The following is a 17,925-nucleotide window of genomic DNA, read 5'->3' as shown; positions in this document are numbered from 1 at the left end:
CCTCCCTCCCTCCCTCCCTCCTTTCTCTCTCTCCCTCCCTCCCTTCCTCCCTTCCTCCTTCTCCTGCTTACTTGCTTGCTTGCTTGCTTGTTTTAACTCCAAGGGAAAATACGGTTAGGGAAGGCTCTATTAACTGCTCTGTTTTCAGGTCCCAAATAGTACCCAGAACTCATTAAGTATTTACTATGTGAAGACTATATAAATGTGTACTGCTCAGAATATATAAAATCCCTCCACGCCCACCCCTTAGCAAGACTATTGCTATGGTGTACAGGCTGTCTCGCCTATTTAAGAGCTTGCTTTGCAGCCCAGCCTGCCCATGAACTTGTGATTTTCCTGTTGCCGCATCTGGCAAGAAATATTTTCAATTTTTCTGGACTCAATCCCTTAAGAAGTTACTACAGAGGAGCAAGTTCTTCTTTAAGGGAGGGGAAAATGGTTAAAAAATAGGTGAATACTTTGACAGCCAGTCTAACTGGGGAGTTGGAGTGAGAAGTGGAGCAAGGTAGAAACAGATGATCTTCAATGACTACTTAAATGTCTTTCTAGAAAGAGTTTCCCTGCAAGGCCACAATATTAGAAGGTGAGCCTCATAAGGCTTTATTACTTACTTAAATAAGTGCATCGTGGTGTTGCTGCACAGGGTACAGTGACTCCCAGAGTCAAAGTTTCATTCTGCAGTATTAACTACCACTTTCTGAGTAATAAATCATCCCCTAGACAGTACTCATTTATCATCTCATTCTGTGGGTCAGACATCTTAACATGTCTTAGCTGAGTGATCTTGGTGGTATCTCTCACAAGGGTACAGTCAAGCTGGGGCTGCAGTTGACTCATGGCTCAACTTGTGGAGCATCCTCTTTCAAGGTCATTCATGGAGCTGTTGGAAGACCTTAAGTTCTCATTAGCTTTTATCCAGAGACAACCCAGCTCCTCACCATGCCAGTTTCTCCAAAGAGCAGCTTGTAGCACAGCAGCTAGTTTTCATCAGGAGGACCAGTGATAGACAAGGTGGAGCCTGAGGTCTGCCAGCACACCATAGCCTTACCATGTTCCCTATTGCCCCTCAACAGCAAGCTTGATAAAACAATGGAAATACCTTTTAAAAATTAAGTTATGATGCCTGCTGAGTGACAATACCCAGTGGAGCTGAAACAGTGTCCTCTAGACCAGTGTTTAGTAGACAGAGATATTTACTATTGATGTGTGAGTGAGGGATAGAAAAGTGACTAACCTCTCTGTTACCCCTAATGATCTACTAATAAAACTGCTGTTTCCCACTCTTCTGGTGGTGACTCCAGTTTCTTCTGGTCTAAAGTCTTGGTTCTACAAGAAGGAATAGTGTGTTGGTTTTCTAATAAGGATTCCATAGAAAATTGAGACTACTATCTTTCTACTTTAATTACCTGATATTTCTGAGACTACAGGAAATAGTTGTTGTTATGACACTATGTGGATGACATATCCTTATTTCTACGTGAAAACAGAGTTGCTCCTATATAATAGGTAAAGAAGAATTTATCTGTTTGGTGGTCTGAATGAGAATGGTTCCCATGGCCTCATGTATCTGAATAGTTGATTCTCAGTTGGTGGAACTGTTTGGGAAGGATTAGGGGGGTATGGCCTTGTTGGAGGATGTGTGTCACTATGTTTTCAAAACTTTGAGGTTCAAAAGACTTGCACATTCTCCTTCTTTCTGCCTCTCTCTACCTTCTAGCCTCCTACTTGAGTATCAAGATGTAAGATCTAAGCTGTTCCTGCCACCATGACTCTGCTCCACTATCATGGGCTCTAACCCTCTGTAACTGAAAATCCTAAATAAACAATTTCTTGTGTTAGTGGCCTTGGTTATGGAGTTTCATCAGAGCAATAGACAAATAAGTAAGACAATCAGCAATCCAGAAATTCTCTAGGCTGTTAGTACTTCCTGCAATTATATTCAATACGGGATTATAAAACTCTGATTTAGGCAGGAGACCTTCCAGAAACAAAGGGGTACATCATTGAACTAGGGAAGAATCCCAAGCAGCTAAAGCCTACAGGTTCTGAATACATAGAAGATTGTTGTAAACACCAGCTATAATTACATGAACAGTTTCAAAGACTCAAAAAGCTAGTAATAGTTTTTTCTTTATTTTGGTATGGATATACCTGTATGTGGGACCCAGGCTGGCCTGAGCTCACTTTCTTATTCAAGAACTAACCTAGACTGTCGTTGAACTTGTAATCCTCCTATCTAAGTCAAGTATAAGGGTTACAGATATGAACCATCTGCTAGGTCAAATGATATATTAAGGATATGAAAATGAGTGGAAAACTGTAAATTTGTCTAGGTTGAATGATAGTTTACAATTTGTTTCCTATGCTTCTCATTAAGAAGGCATACAAGGGAGTGTGTGTGTGTGTGTGCGCGTGTGTGTGTTTGGGGGTGGGGTCAGTCATGGACCCATACACTGCAGAGCAGCAGCCATTCCTAGCATATAACATCTGGACATATCTTGTAGTGGGAGGCAGTAGCTAGGAGCTTCTGTTCTTACTTGCTCTGTTTTTCCTTTAGCATCTCTGCCCATGGGAGCTAGTATGTGTGTACTTAAGTCCATAACAAGGGACATGGAATTCCACAGGACATGTGTACCACAGACAACACAAGCAAGATTCACTGAAATGAATCCATCTTTGTGGAAGCTAGCTTTTATGAGTTCTAGCCCATTTTTTGTTCTTTTCCACTTTATATCAAACTTCAGTAAGTATCTGTTCTAGGTCCTAAAGTCACAACATCAAATGCAAATTTTTGTCCTTGAAAAGCCTGTTTAACTAGCTCTAGTCAAATATCAGTAAAGAAAAAAGATCTGTCATCTATACTGATAATGTCTTAATTCTTTCTGTATCCTAGACTTTTGAACTCATCTGCTCACTACAACTTATTGATAACCCCAAATCAACATTTATGCTACATTGGTAGTCATTACATACATACACAGAGTTACTAAAGTTTGCATCATCATTCATATGTTTCAAAAAGACCCTGGTCTATCTTCTTGTTTCAGTTTTAATACTGTAAACAAGTGAATTTTCATGGACTGTTTAGTATCATGTTTTTCACATTTTTGTGTTTTGATTTCACATTTCAAATGATACCCTGAATATGGTGTTATGGGAATGTCAAATTGATATTCTTTCATCCAAGGCAGCTGTGATATTCTTATATCCAAGACAGCTGTGACACATGCTATGAAGAAATGTATGTGTAAGCCATGTACAGGCAAAGAAATGTATGTGTAAGCCATGTACAGGCATGAATTACAGTGATGTTGGGCATGGATTTGAACAACACACGTGATAGGATGTATATTTAAGTAGAATCTCATATAAAACAAGGAATTTGTTTTGATTGGTTGATAAAAAAAATATGGTTAGTGGCTCTCAGGAAACTAACTCTGCATTTCCCCATGGGTACTGAGACAGCATTTGGGAGCTCTGTGATTTCTTAGCATATAGCTACCATGAGCAACCAAGCAGGTTGCAAAACGTACATATACAAATGTATCATAGCATAGATACCCCTTGGTAGTTCTATTTCTCTGATTAGACCTTGACTGAGAAACAAAAAGTTTAGTTCTAATAACAGTGAATTTCAGTTAATGTGTTAATGAGAGTGATATTTAACTATCAGCAGTTTATCACCTACAATTTGAACCAGTCACCAAATGGTTTCCATCAAATAATAAACACATTTACTTGGTGATTAGCTGTCATCTATCTGACTGAGACATGGAATAGTCTCTGTTCCAAATTCCTGTTTCTTTTCTAGCATTCATAGCCATAGCAAGTCAGCTGCTGTCACTAGTTATCACTACTGCTCACTCTGTGTTATCATAGAGAATTATTGGGAGCTGTAAAAGCCAAACTAAAAAAGCAATGACAAATATAATGTCACTTTCTACCTAGATATTCAGATACAAAAGAAATTAACACGGTCCTACCATGTCCCAGAGTCCTGCTGCTCCTGGATGCATTACTGCCTTTCTTCTTTCAATGGGCAGAACATGCTGGCCTTTACTATCTCTGAATGTCTTTAGAACCATTTTGGCTCTCTTCCTTCTAATGCTGTTTCTTTTGCCTAGGATGCCACCTTGCATAACTTCCTACATCCAAATCCAATAGGGATTCACACACAATGTCCACTTAAAAATCTTTGCATGAAAATACATTTTCTCTAGATCATATGCCTAACTGACATTAGTACTGGGATTGGTGCTCAGAAACAAACATCTTTCTGAAATTCTACATGGCTACTGAGTTCTTGTCTTTTAGCACAGTTTCATCTCCCTAAGCTCCAAGAGAAATTCTCTATATTATTATTGACATGTTTGTTGATAAGCATTTTAAGCTACTTAACCAAGTTTTGCTATTATTTTAGACTTATGGAATATATTATAAACAGTTTAAGATAGAGCAATAATGTATTTAATTCACAAAACAGAATTCTACACTTCACCAGTATGACTTTTATGTATACTCCCCTTTTCGTCAAACATATACCTGCAGACACTCTGGGACAGTCAGGCAGCATGGACTCCACCGATGTATCTAATGGTTCTGAGCTGGAGACCCAGTTACAACAGTTCTGCAATGTAATAGACACAATGTTGATTACATATAATTAAAGGGAAAGCTACATTTCTAGCTTGAAGAGGTAAATTTGTCCTATAAAATAAATCAGTAATATATTCATATTTTATACATTTAAAATTTTTTACTTATTTAAGCAGTCAGTAATTATTAATGACTATAGAAAACTTTACCTTTTATAATTCAGCAAATAATCTGTGTTGATGCTAAGACACATAAACAGTAAACTATGGTGCAATATATTTCTAAGAAAAGTTAGATGTAAAGGCCTCAACTCTGGCCTGTAATTCCTTTCAATTTTTACTCTGACCCACTTCAATGAATACTATATCAAAATTATATACAAATACAACCTGGTGAACTGTAGCTGTATCTGAGGACACAAAACTTCAGCATTAATATTCAGTCTTGCAGGTGATGGTGACTGGCAAGTCAGATAAATGAAATAACATTCTAGGTCTTTCATACACTTAAATATATACTTAATACTAGTTTAAAGATGTGATTATATAGTTTAAGAAATATTCACAACACACACACACACACACACACAAAGAATTTCCATAGACAGAGTTTATTTTAAAAGAAATTCTTCCATCAATCATGTCAGAAAAATCTGTGACTGCTATTCTGGTAAACACTATGTCTTGTGCATTTTCGATGCTTGCTGCCCTGGCTGTGCACCATGGAATCTGTTCTCACTAAGGAAGGGTCCTTGACTGGTAGATCAAGTGTCTTATTGTATTTCCTTAATTCATTCTGTCTGGAAGAAGATGTCAGCTGTGCTGCAGTGAGGAGAGAATTTCAAAGGCCCCAGTCCCCACCAATAAAGGCCGAGGAATGGCTTTTGAATAGATTTGTCAAGGCAACCCTACTGTTCTGGGACCAGAGAGAGCAGGGATAATATAAAGGAAGGGTTGCTGTATGAGATTAGAAAGTGAGGCTCACAAAGCATGGCAGATTTTTGTAAGAAACAGTGGATCAATGAAGCTATTGAACTGTGTTGGAAAAAACCATGAAAACAAACACATCTAGTAATGTTCTTAAATGCTTTCACACTTTTTATATTTAAAACAGATAAGATATTAGTATTTTTCATGTGTGACAAAAGCTTGATAGTTTGGAATGGATATATATTCTATAATGTGCACTCCTAATCTTAATTAGCAGCTGAAAGTAAAATTAGACAATATAAGAGGAATATGAATTATAAAAGAAATAGGGATTTAGAAGATATTTCATACATTTGAAATAAGTACAATTAATATTACCATTGATAGAAGACCACTTCAGAGAATTCTAGATAATGCAGAAGATTAGCACACAATTAGCCAGCTTTTATATACAATGTGACACTCGCTTGTAAGAAATAAGTATTCTCCAAAGCAGTGTCAAGATATGTAAATGGATGATTTGTTTTATCATTCATCACAGCCCCTAATAAATTAAAAAATCATGACTTCTATAGGTACTAAAAATAGGCTTCCTATGATACAGGGAGATAGCTTCAGTGAAGAATGACTTTCTCTTTCTCTCCCCCACGTTTAAACAATTCAGTCTTTTCAATGACAGCAATTAGCACTACCAACAGACAGGCAGCGATTAGGTCTATATTTTAATTATTATTCATCTTACTAGTGCCTCCAAATCTGATGAAAGTTGGCTATTACCCAGGTGATATGTCAGTCTTAATACTGATCACCTACATCTCACACATGTAAAACTATGTCTTACAGAATTTTCTAGTATTAATAAAAGTGATGGCACATTATAATCTGTAAGCAATTAATCATTTTTCTAACTCATCTTGACTTATAAAGCTGAGTCAAATGAACCTTATGTCCATTAAAAAAAAAAAAAACAGATCACCTTTGGTTCAGAGACTGAAAGGAAAATATAGGGTACCATTTTATAATTCTGAAATTTTAGTTCTTTTAGAACATGCGGAAAGCTTTGATCTCACATGCAAAAAAAATCAGGGACGAGTGAAGCAGCATATAGTTAATGTGAAGAGGTCAAACACCTTGTGCAATCCTGCTTACGACTGAAAAGAAAAGAAACCTAGCCTGAAGGGTGGGGAGGGGGCAGGCAGGGAGGGGCAGGCAGAATGTCCATGCTCTCTACATGGGGCACTGTAGTTCCACTGGGAAGAGTACAGAGAAAGCAGGTACAAGGTAAAATGTTTGCTACTGAAAGAAGTGAAATAAAGTGGCATAAACTTTGCAATGTGTAAATAAAGACATATAGACCTTTCTCATGTATTTAATCTGTGTTAAACCTTACCTTCTCACATGTACTTCCCTGAATTTGTTTCAAATTGTTCTAATGCTTTTTTCCCCTCTCCTTATTTCCCCAATTATCCTCTTAATTCCAGTTCTTCACAGGGGATAGGGGTATCTCGGGTGGCTACACATTCGGAAAACTAGCTGAACTTCAACCATAGTGATATGCTGTTCGTCTCCTGAATCTCAGTCTTTGATGTAGAGTGGTCAAGAAGGTAAGTTACAGCACAGAAACCAGCAGTTCTTCCAGGAGACTGGTGTAGCACTTGCTTGTCTCATTAAGCAAACCTGAAGAAAGGAGTCCTCAGGAGAGCCAGAGTATTGGAATGGATCACTTACCTCACATATCTTCATGTCCAAAAGGAAAAAAAATGTTTAATAAAGTTCCAGTGACAGGCCCAAAGTGGGATCCTGCTCAAGGGGAGGTCCCAAGGCCTGATATTGTTATTGAGGCTATGGAAGGCTCATAAAAAGGGACCTATCATGACTGCCCCCCAAAAGACCCAACACGCAGTTGAAAGAGTCAGAGGCAGATATTTGAACCCAACCAATGGACAGAAGCAGCTGACCCCTTTGGTTGAATTAGGGAAGGCTGAAAGCAGCTGAGGAGAAGGGCGATTCTGTAGGAGGACTAGCAGTCTCAATCTGAACCCTTGTGGTCTCTCAAACACTAGACCACCAAACAGACAGCATACACCAGCTGATATGAGGCCCCCAACACACAGTAGAGGACTTCTGGGTCTGTGTTCATTCAGATATGATGCACCTAACCCTCAAGAGACTGGAGGCCCTAGGGAACTTAAGAGGTCATGTCGGGGTGGAGGGAGGAGGTATGGGATGAGGAATAGTTGGAGGGTGGATCGGGTGGGGGGACAAAATATGGACTGTAAAAAATAAATTAAAAAAAAGAGTTTCAATGTAAAAAGGTTTCTTATGCTGTGATTATGATCTTGTAGTTTTGTGGTTGAGAAATTTTCTTTGTAAAACCCATAGTTTAGGGACTAGTCATAGGAACAGGAAGTGCCTAATGGCCACAGTGAAGAGTGACATGCTTTGTCTTGTGCCTAGGTTGGATAACATTTGTGTAGACATGAAAATAATTTTTGTTTTTATCTTACTTAATTTTTAGTTTATTGAGTGTGCATGCGCGCACGTGTGTGTGTGTGTGTGTGTGTGTGTGTGTGTGTGTGTGTGTGCAAGTTAATCACACTGGGTATGTGAGGGCTTTCAAGAATGGATTCTTTTCTTCTATTATGGAATCTACTGGTTGAAGTCAGGTTGTCATGTGCAGTAAGCGTTTTTATCCCCACTGAGCCATCTTGTCATGAAATACAATTTTATGTTAAAAATTTTAATTTGAGGCTGGAGAAATGGCTCAGCAGTTCAGAGAACTGACTGCTCTTCCAAAAGTCCTGAGTTCAATTTCCAGCAACCACATGGTGGCTTACAACCACCTGTAATAAAATCCAATGCCCTCTTCTGATCCGTCTGAAGACAGCTACAGTGTACTCATATACATTCAATCAATCAATCAATCAATCAATCAATCTTTTTTATAAAAACCTTTAGTGTATGTCATGTGAGTGCAGGTTCCCACAGAGGCCAGAAGAAGGCACCACAACCATTGGATGGAGCTGGAATTATAGCTAGTTGTGAGTTTCTCTTATTGGTTGAGTCATCTCTCTATCCCAATAAAAATGGGCAAGTGGAAAGGAAGAGGAAAGAGAAAGAGAGAGAGAGAGAGAGAGAGAGAGAGAGAGAGAGAGACAGAGACAGAGACAGAGACAGAGAGACAGAAACAAAGACAGAGACAGACAGAGTAATCAACATATATTCTATGAAATTCTAAAACAATTAGTAAAGTAGTATTAAGAAGAATGTAAAATTTGGTATATCTGAAGAGAAAAAGAAGATAATTTTGTGCAAGGTATTAGAAAAGCTTCCTTTATTGCTTGATTCTAGGTTTTACTCACATTTATTAATTACCCTCACATAAGTTGTAAATAATTATGGCCTTAAGGGCTAATTTTTGATGGAGTTTTTGCTCTTCAGACATGACCAGACCATGTCCCTAGGGCCTATACTAAGGGTCAAAGGGTGTCAAAGAGGGTGCTACAGACTTCAGGTCAGGGCTATGGCCGAGGCGTGTCATACATTAAGCATGGACTGTTCTGGGACATGGTATGACAAGAGCCCTTTAGCAGAGGGCAGGTTTCCTTTCAGTGGACTACTAATGTAGTCCTCCTTAAGCCTTCTTTATGAGAAAATGTTATTTTATAATTATTTACTGTACACATTTAATTCTTAGTCTCTTCTGTTTGCTAAATTGATAGGCTTGAAATATTTAAGAGGTTTCCGGTAAAAATGTTTAATACAAACAACTTTATCACATTAAATTGTTGCTTATGAAATAAAACCATGGCATTCCCAGTCTTTAATATAATAAGAATGCCTAAGCAATTGCTGGCAGTGTTTTACTTTCAAATTTAAGCTACTATTTGGTATAATAAGGAAGCTAACCAACAGGATGTGAACACAGAAGTACTGTTTTCTGTAGCGGGACTGTTCATAGATTATTCCAGCTCACTAAATGTCTTTATTAGGAGAGAGGATACTTTCAAATAGTTTAACTTTTTTGTAGGTTTATGTGAGTGCATCTGTGTGTGCACAGGTGTGTGTATGTCTGTGTATGTGCATGCATGTGCTTATTTGTCACTTAGATTGATGTTCATAAAGAACGTCTAATAGAAAAAGAATGCCCAGGAGTAAGTACCATAATTGAGCAATTACTGACTTATATGATCATTACTGATATTCTACCATGTGGATCATGTCAAATTCTTATGGTCTCAGGAAGGTAACGTAAATAGAAAGGACTTTCAACTGGATGTCTGTAGGATCAGTGGGCTGAATAATGGACTGAAGAAAAAAACATGGGCCATGTTGAAGAGTAGATCCTGGTTAGTTTTCAGAGTCACCAGGGACATGCAATAAACAGCTTGCCCAGAAGGAGGTGGGGCAGTGGCCAGCTCAAACATCTGTAAGAGCAAGTCAGCTTTTTACCACTTCCAGCCCTATGGCAGTACTTAGCCAATCACTTTCATAGTGGCATATCCTATCGTATTTCCAGAAAAAAAGAGACAAGACTGAGTGTACATGAAACTTCTTTCTTGTAATTATGCAGCTTCAATAATAAATAGCTAGAAAAATTGAACATTAGGGAATATAAATTGTAATATCAAGACCTTATCAGCTAAAATGCATAGTGTATGCATACATAATACTCTATTCAGTAATGGAGGCAAGGATGCAAGTGTTGTTCTTCAGAAGAAGGTCTCTATTATTATTTTAACTGTATCTAGACTTTTCATTCTGAGTGTTCTGTCTCTAGCGAATGCAGGATGGGCAGCAATATAAGTTGCTGGGGTCTCCAAATACAAAGGCTCATTCCCATTCATCTCAGCACCAAACCAAGCCATGCCTCACCTCTCTCATCCATTCTCGGATGGTTTTGCCAGCTTCTTGATGCCACACATTGTGAACAGAGTCTGTCAATGCCACAGCAGTCACCTTACTTTTTACATCTGCTTCTCGTTGAATCATCTGTTTTAAAAAGAACAAAATAAACCATTGACTCTAATTTTTCTTCCCAATAAAGCCTGCTTAGTCATAGACAATACTATATTAGAAATGAAAAAAAGACATGCATCTTTGGCTCCAAGTTACTCCTTTCTATTTGAATACATATCCTATTCCTGTCCGTGGATATGAAAAGGCCAACATTTTCTTTCAAAAAGCTAATACTACTTAAGTCCTGGAACGACCCAGCTCTATTATTTTCCATGTGGCTTGACAATTCAAGGATTAAAGGGATCACAGGGGAATCCCTGAGGGTTTCTTTTATAAATTTCTTCCATCACTTCCCATTTCAGTGCTTCAGGGAAGTTAGCACCTGGGGCTCACTGTTATCTACTCAGGACTGTCTTCTACTAATTTTCAGGTGGTGGCACACTGGTGAAAAAAAGCATCTTGCTTTAGTTCTCCAATTTAACTAGCCTGCTCTTTACCATGGCTACGCAATTCCTCGATGATTTAGACACACACACACACACACACACACACACACACACACACACACACAGACACACACACACACACACATTCTCATTCACTCTAATGATACTATTTTGATCTCTGATACATTTCTTTATGTTGGCAAATTATTACACTTTGACTGCTCTCTATACAATGTTATATCTATAAAATTTACTACCTTCTGAAAAGAAGGACTTTGCCTGGCCAGAAGATACTGACTACTTTCTCAGTGGCTAGCCAGATAAGGAAATGGAAAAGTAAAAGTGTAGTATCAAAAGAAGCAAAAGCTATTTCAATCTGTGAATACTGGACACCCTGATGTGGCTTATTAATATATAAAATATAACAAAAAATTAAAGCCCATGTTCTGTCATAATGCTGTACTTCTTTCCACCAATGACCCTATACTGAAGAAAAAGGGCACTTTCTCTTCTCTACCATTTGTGTTTAATTTCAATGAATTGTCCATCAGAAACATAATGGTGGGCTTAACAAAGGGGAGAGCGGCAAACGGGGGAGAGCGCATGCAGAGACACTGTAAGTCACATGTCTAGACAGATGATACTTGACGTACTCTGAGCTATCTCAAAATCAATTCTTCTCTCAGATTAAACTCTGCATTTTCATGTCTATTAATGAGTACTACATAAAAGCATTCAACTCACTGCTAATGTTGCCTTGGAAGCATTTTTGCACCTATAACTTTGTATTTTGGTGTACTTGTATTTTCTGCTCATATAATAATGAGCTACTACAACTGATATTGATATGCAGTACCAAAGACTTTCATAAAAACATCCCCCCCCCCCGCTCTAGCAATGTCTATAACCTCTAAGGCATATAACACTCCAGTTAAATGTTTCATACTAATGGGTATCTACTTTCTTTACCTTAAAAAAAAATAATTTTCTAATTGGGCCACTATTGACACTAGAATATTAAACAATACAATAACATCATCTAATTTTTAAAAATCCCACAATAGTAAATCCATCTGGCTAAGGAAGAAATCTCATGACCTTGCTCTCATTTCCTAAACATGAAAACATACAGAGGGTTAGACAATTGATAAAGTTACAACTGAAGAACAACATTTTCTGGTAATCTAAAGACTTCTGGATCTGGGTTTTATTATGGCTGTTTCTAACATATGCAAATTTACTTAGTTATCTGAAGACATTAAATCTTGATAGTCATTTTTGAAATAAAATTAAGAGATGAACAGGCAACAGACTTGGTGCAAACGCTAACTGTCTGGGGATTAAGATTCTAAGAACAGGAATGACACGGAGCTGCTGGATGAATGACCTGGGACCATCTAGCTGACAGAAACTTTACACACTTGATGTGTCTTGTACAACTGTTCTTCACATCATATTCTAGTCCAATACGATACAGCCAAATAGTGCTATAAAACTTTGCGGTTTAAAAATCAATTTGATAGTTCATATTTAGAAGTCTAGAATAGCCAAATTCCCAAAGAACTTAAAGAGCAATTTGTGAAACTTAAAGATTCATCTGTAATGAACCCCGCGTCAAAGAATCGCAAATATTTGATCCTTTAGATGGCAGTGAATCAATAAAAAGAATCTTAATAAGTCAATTTACTTCTGTTTCAAAAACTTCAGCACTGGTGGGACCTTGTGTGTCTGTCATTTCTTGCAAAGCCACTGTTCCGTGTGTTGCTGGCCTGGTGTAGTCTTTCTCCCTTCCCTCTTCACTTCCACAATGCTGTGTGGTCACTGCAAAGACACTGGGAAGTCCAAGTGGAAATGACTACCTAAGAACCTAGATCAGGAATGTTTAAGAAGCAGATTTTAGATAGAATAGAGTGAGGCAAGAAATGGGTGTAGTAGAGCGGCAGGAAAACAAGTTATAGGATGTCATTTATAACATAGCAGTGTGCTAGGATTCTAGAAATCTGAAAAGGAAAAAGACATACCACTGAAGTTCTACATGCCCATCTAAGATGGACATAATGGTATTTAATTAAATCCATTCAGGTAAACACTGAAAATTATGTTCATATAACTTAGGAGTACTCTTTTAGGCAATGATCCATAGCTTTCATGAGTATCTCCATGGGACCCATAATCTCTAAGAAACAACAAGGCCCTGCAATCTCAAAGTTTAACATATTCTTGATGAACTATGGGTATTTATGCATCCAAGCAATCCCTTTGGACAATCACACCTAAGATCAATTTAATATCTATAACAGCCTTTTAGAAAGAAACAATGATTATCTCATTTCAGTTCAGAACAACTTCAGAATAGTTCAACAGAAGTGATAAAGAGTTTAATATCTCATAGAGTTAACATCCTAATGATCCATGGCTTAATATACTATGTTCTGTCATGTCCTTACAAAGCTCTAAGCATTAACCTAACAGGGTGTTAAGGAACAAAGAAATGACAGATATATGGCCATTGAACAGTTAAGGCAAGAAGGCAAGTTTAGCTAATCTTGGAAGTTAAGTCTCTGGAGGACAGCAGTCTTCAGACTATAAATGTCTGGGGAAAAAAGCTACAGTGGATACTTTGTGCTCACAATGTCCACATTTGCTCCAAGACTAAAGGAAGGTTTTGCCACCCCTCTATGCCTCACCATGGGGGAGGGCTTTACTGATCTCTAATGAGTCTCAGGCTTTGGTCCTTGACATGGATGGCTCACGACAACAATGCACATCCATCCAGGAGTTCACACACTCAGGGGTTCCTCTGCTCCCTACAAAAAATGGCAAAGTTACAGTTGATACTTATATCTAAAAACTAGTCAATACGTTTTAAAACAAATAATGTATTCATTAGTATAGGGTATTGATTTATTTCCCATTTATTCATAACTGCTACTGCAGTTTATATTAAACATGCTACTTTCCATATTTGGGATGAGGAAATATCCCTAGACCTGTTAGGAAAATGGTCATAGGTCTCACAGATATTACGTCAGGACAATTGTGGCCTGACAGTAGATGTGTGTTGTTGCATATGTGTGTATGTATATACCATACAAACATACACTCACATACAATATACACATATATATCACAGTGGATACTTCTCAGCAATATGATACACACACACACACACACACACACACATCACAATGGATGCTTCTCAGCCATATATGATATTCTTGTTATAAAAGCATATCTAATTAACTCTCCAATAGTATTTGGAGATTAAAAAAATAATTAAGAAGTGACTCAAGTGCAAATCAGTAAGGAATGTTGAAAACGACAAAGACAAATAAAAACATGCTAAGACATAAGTCAGGAACCAATTAGGTTCTAAAACTCATAACTAAGAGTGTTATAAAATTTATTTATAGTTCTGAACTCAATAATGCATATTAAAAGGATATTATTTTATGGATTAAATTGATTTTAGTGTACATGGTATTTTATCAGACGACTTTACTTTCCTCTTCTTAATTCTATCCAGCTATCCAGTCATATTTCTTTAAACTTAGGTTCAGTGTAAAGTAATCTGCATGAGCTTCACTATTTTGTGTATTCCTAGTCTAACAACTGTTTAATCAACTTAACTAATAACAAGTACATTGAACAGATCAAAAGCATATGCCATCTGTATTAGGGCTCATATTATTCCCAATTTTAATGGGGCTGAAATGAAGTGGGAGCCCACTTACTCCTGCTTTTTCTTCCAAGGTAAGTTTAAAACTTTAAGCAACCGTGGTCAGACTGACCTTGTCAGAGCATAAGATCCTCTGGCATCTTGGGCCCTGGGTCAGCAATGATTGCCCTTGCTTCTCTTTCACATAAGGTCTGAGCCTTTTGCAGGGCTGCTGTCTTCTTCCAGGATCACTGCCTTTTCTGACACCTAATTTACTTTGCATGCTCCTCCCACAGCCCTTATTGATATTCTTCTCTGATACTCTACCTGATACTCTTCTCACGAATCCCTGGACAGATCTACAGGTGTCATACTGTCCTAGAGGTTCAGTTTCCCTTCAGTACTTAGAAACTTAGAGTCCTCCCAAGATCTAATTCTCCTGGAACTTCACAATGAGGTTTTTTTTTTTTTTTTTCCTCCCAGAAAATAAACCTCAAACACTGTGACATGGCCATTGTGTTCACGGGATCACTGAAGCTGTGGTTTTCTACAAGACTAGACCCAGCAACATTTCATCAATGGATAGGGGAGAGTTTCTCCCCAAGATTCCTGGCAGTTTAGAGTTGCTGGGAAAAGAGTGGGTCATTTTTGTTAGTGGTGTAACCACTGAGATGATGCTCCTTCCAAAGCTGTTGCATGTAACCTAATTAAATTAAACGTGTCACCCATAAATGGAAGCCATGGACACAGGAGCGAGACTGGTTGTGATGGGTACTCACAGTGGGAGAGGAAAAGAAATGAGCAAAGGGAACTGGAAATGCAAACTACTTAAATTCATTACGTGTGTGTGTGTGTGTGTGTGTGTATGAAACTGTCAAAGAATCAAAGACATGGAAAAATTAATGTAATTTACTAAAATGGTGGCAGAGGTGTGTCCTGATTGAATTTGAGGACAGGAAGAAGATGGTTTCTTAAGGACATCCTGCTGGCCTGCTGGGATGTCTTTGGCATGTCTTTTGTTCTGGGTCTCAGATTTGGGGAATTAAATAATCCCCAAAGAGTACCCCACTCCCCCTAAAGGTGGGAGTTCTGCCCTGGGATGGCTTAACTTTAACAGGAAAGGAGTGACAGTTTACCTTCCTCCATTACTAGCAGCCAGGTGTCTTCCTAGTCCTCACATTTTCAAGTCCTAGAGGACCCCCTGAAAGGACACTGTGGGCTGAGTACAGGGGAGTGTATATGCACGCGTGCAGGCAGAACCAAAGGTACATTTTAAAAGAAACTGCTTTAAACAGGAGGAGAATATTTTCAAAGTCTTTCATCAGAAAAGGCATGCCTTAACTTTACATTATGACATATGTTACACATATGTACTGAAGGTTACAGCATGTGAACTTCTTGTAAGAAAAGAATAACTGAAAAGAAATCAAGCAATGCATGTTCCTTCAGATTAGAGTTTGGCATAACTGCGATTTATAAATGCAAGTATGATAAAATGTACCTCAATGCTAGCATCATTTTGAGTAGTAAAGAAAAGCAGCAGATGGGGCATACAGCACACAATAGGTGACCCATGCAAATGGGCAGCACAAACTGCTCCACAGATGTATTCCAGTCTATATAAATGCTCAGTCCAGAAATACATTTATTGACAAACTTCATTTTCCAAAATTCTTTCCGTAAGGGGAAACTCTTTGTAGGCCTGTTTTTAGCCTTCATATCTGTGGGGCAACACTTCCATAATGGTATGACTCAGTGACAGAAAACTGCTATTTATTAAGTCTACTTAAAATCCTCAAATCAGAGTGCGAGAGCAGTCACAGTACCAGCGTGCACTGGGAAGGACAGAGCTGTACTGTGGTAATTCTGCTTCCCTTCCCAACTCCCACCCTGTCAGGGTGGCCAGAGATGGCCAGGAAATATGGAACCACCATGCAGCACATTAGGGAAAGAAGAGTTCCCCTATCCTTTGGATACAGAAGCAGATCTACATTTTCCTCAAAGATAAAGCCCTGAGATAGAACATGTGTCTAGAGGAAAGCATGTGTCTAGAGGAAGGCAGTATAGTGTTACAGTTAAAAGCAATCAGCAAGCAAAGATCTCCCTCCCTCCCTTCCTTCCACACTCCTCTCCCTCTCTCTCTCTCTCTCTCTCTCTCTCTCTCTCTCTCTCTCTCTCTCTCTCTCTCTCTCTCGTTAGGGTTAAATATCCTAAAAAGCCTCAAATGAGAATAAGAGTAGCAGTCACTCTCCTAGTAAAAGAAGTACAGAGGGACAAGACATAGCAACTAGTAATATTTCTGACCTCTGCTCTTTTTAAAAATATTTATTTATTTATTATATGTAAGTACACTGTACCTGTCTTCAGACACACCAGTAGAGAGCGTCAGATCTTATTACGGATAGTTGTGAGCTACCTTGTGGTTGCTGGGATTTGAACTCAGGATGCTCGGAAGAGCAGTCAGTGCTCTTAACCGCTGACCCATCTCTCCAGCCCATGACCTCTGCTCTTAACACCCATGGTCATGTTTTTAGAGCATACTTCCTTTTGAGATATGGTACCAAGGTATTCTTCAGTGACAACAAAGTTCATACCAAGGGAGGAACACTGTGAAGAGTCATTAAAGCGTTCTCCCAGTCTAAAGTGATCTGGGCTGACTTATGTGGTATAAATAGGATAAGCACACATTCTTACTTGCACATGGTCATCTGGAGTGGGTCTGTGAAGTGCTGCAAATAGTGGTAGTTTCCTTTTCAATGAGCACATGCTTTGGTCTCCATAGAAACTAGTTTGGCCACTATATGCATAACACAGACATTAAGATTGACTACAAAATGGCTAACACGTATAAGTATTACTCTGCTGAGTGCTTAACAATGTAACTATATACTCCAAACTTAAGACACTTGAAGGACTTAGCATTTTTTTTTTAAGAACACATGAAATCCAAAGAGAATATTTGTAGCCTGGGAGGGGGGATTGGAATGGAGGGAATGGAGTGTAGATTTGACCAAAATGCATTGTACGCTTGGGTGAAATTCTCTAAAAGTAAAAGAAGAAAGAAAATCACCCATGTAGAAAGATGTATAAGCAGTATTTTAAAAGGTTCCTAACTTCAAACACCAGAGCCCATCTCAGTACTTACAGAGCCCTCCCAGATGGACAAGCAGTCTCACACCCTGCTTAGGTAAACACAGCCAGCTGGATCTCTACTGTGACAGGCTAAGACAACACTCTCTTTTCCTGTGTTTTGTAGCCCTAGCTTCAAGTCTTGCAACCTTTGTCTAATTTCAGGAAGGAAAAAGCTCTCCACAGGCAAGAACACCAAGGGCTAGGG

The 17,925-nt window shown here is 38.4% G+C and overlaps 1 protein-coding gene across 6 annotated transcripts in view; it reads right to left on the bottom strand.

The window, feature by feature from the left end:
* Positions 1 to 17,925, bottom strand: part of Fam172a (family with sequence similarity 172 member A) — a 432,511-nt gene that overhangs the window by 132,828 nt on the left and 281,758 nt on the right. For all 6 annotated transcript variants that reach the window (XM_029468399.1, XM_021180172.2, XM_029468404.1 and 3 more), the window contains 2 exons: positions 10,401 to 10,517; positions 4,543 to 4,627 (listed from right to left, as the gene is read on the bottom strand). In XM_029468399.1, the coding sequence (XP_029324259.1) occupies positions 4,543 to 4,627; positions 10,401 to 10,517 (202 nt within the window). The remainder of the gene's footprint in view (positions 1 to 4,542; positions 4,628 to 10,400; positions 10,518 to 17,925) is intronic.

The sequence above is a fragment of the Mus caroli genome, chromosome 13 (assembly GCF_900094665.2).
Source record: "Mus caroli chromosome 13, CAROLI_EIJ_v1.1, whole genome shotgun sequence".
Taxonomy (NCBI): domain Eukaryota; kingdom Metazoa; phylum Chordata; class Mammalia; order Rodentia; family Muridae; genus Mus; species Mus caroli.
This window is presented reverse-complemented; position numbering and strand designations above follow the sequence as displayed.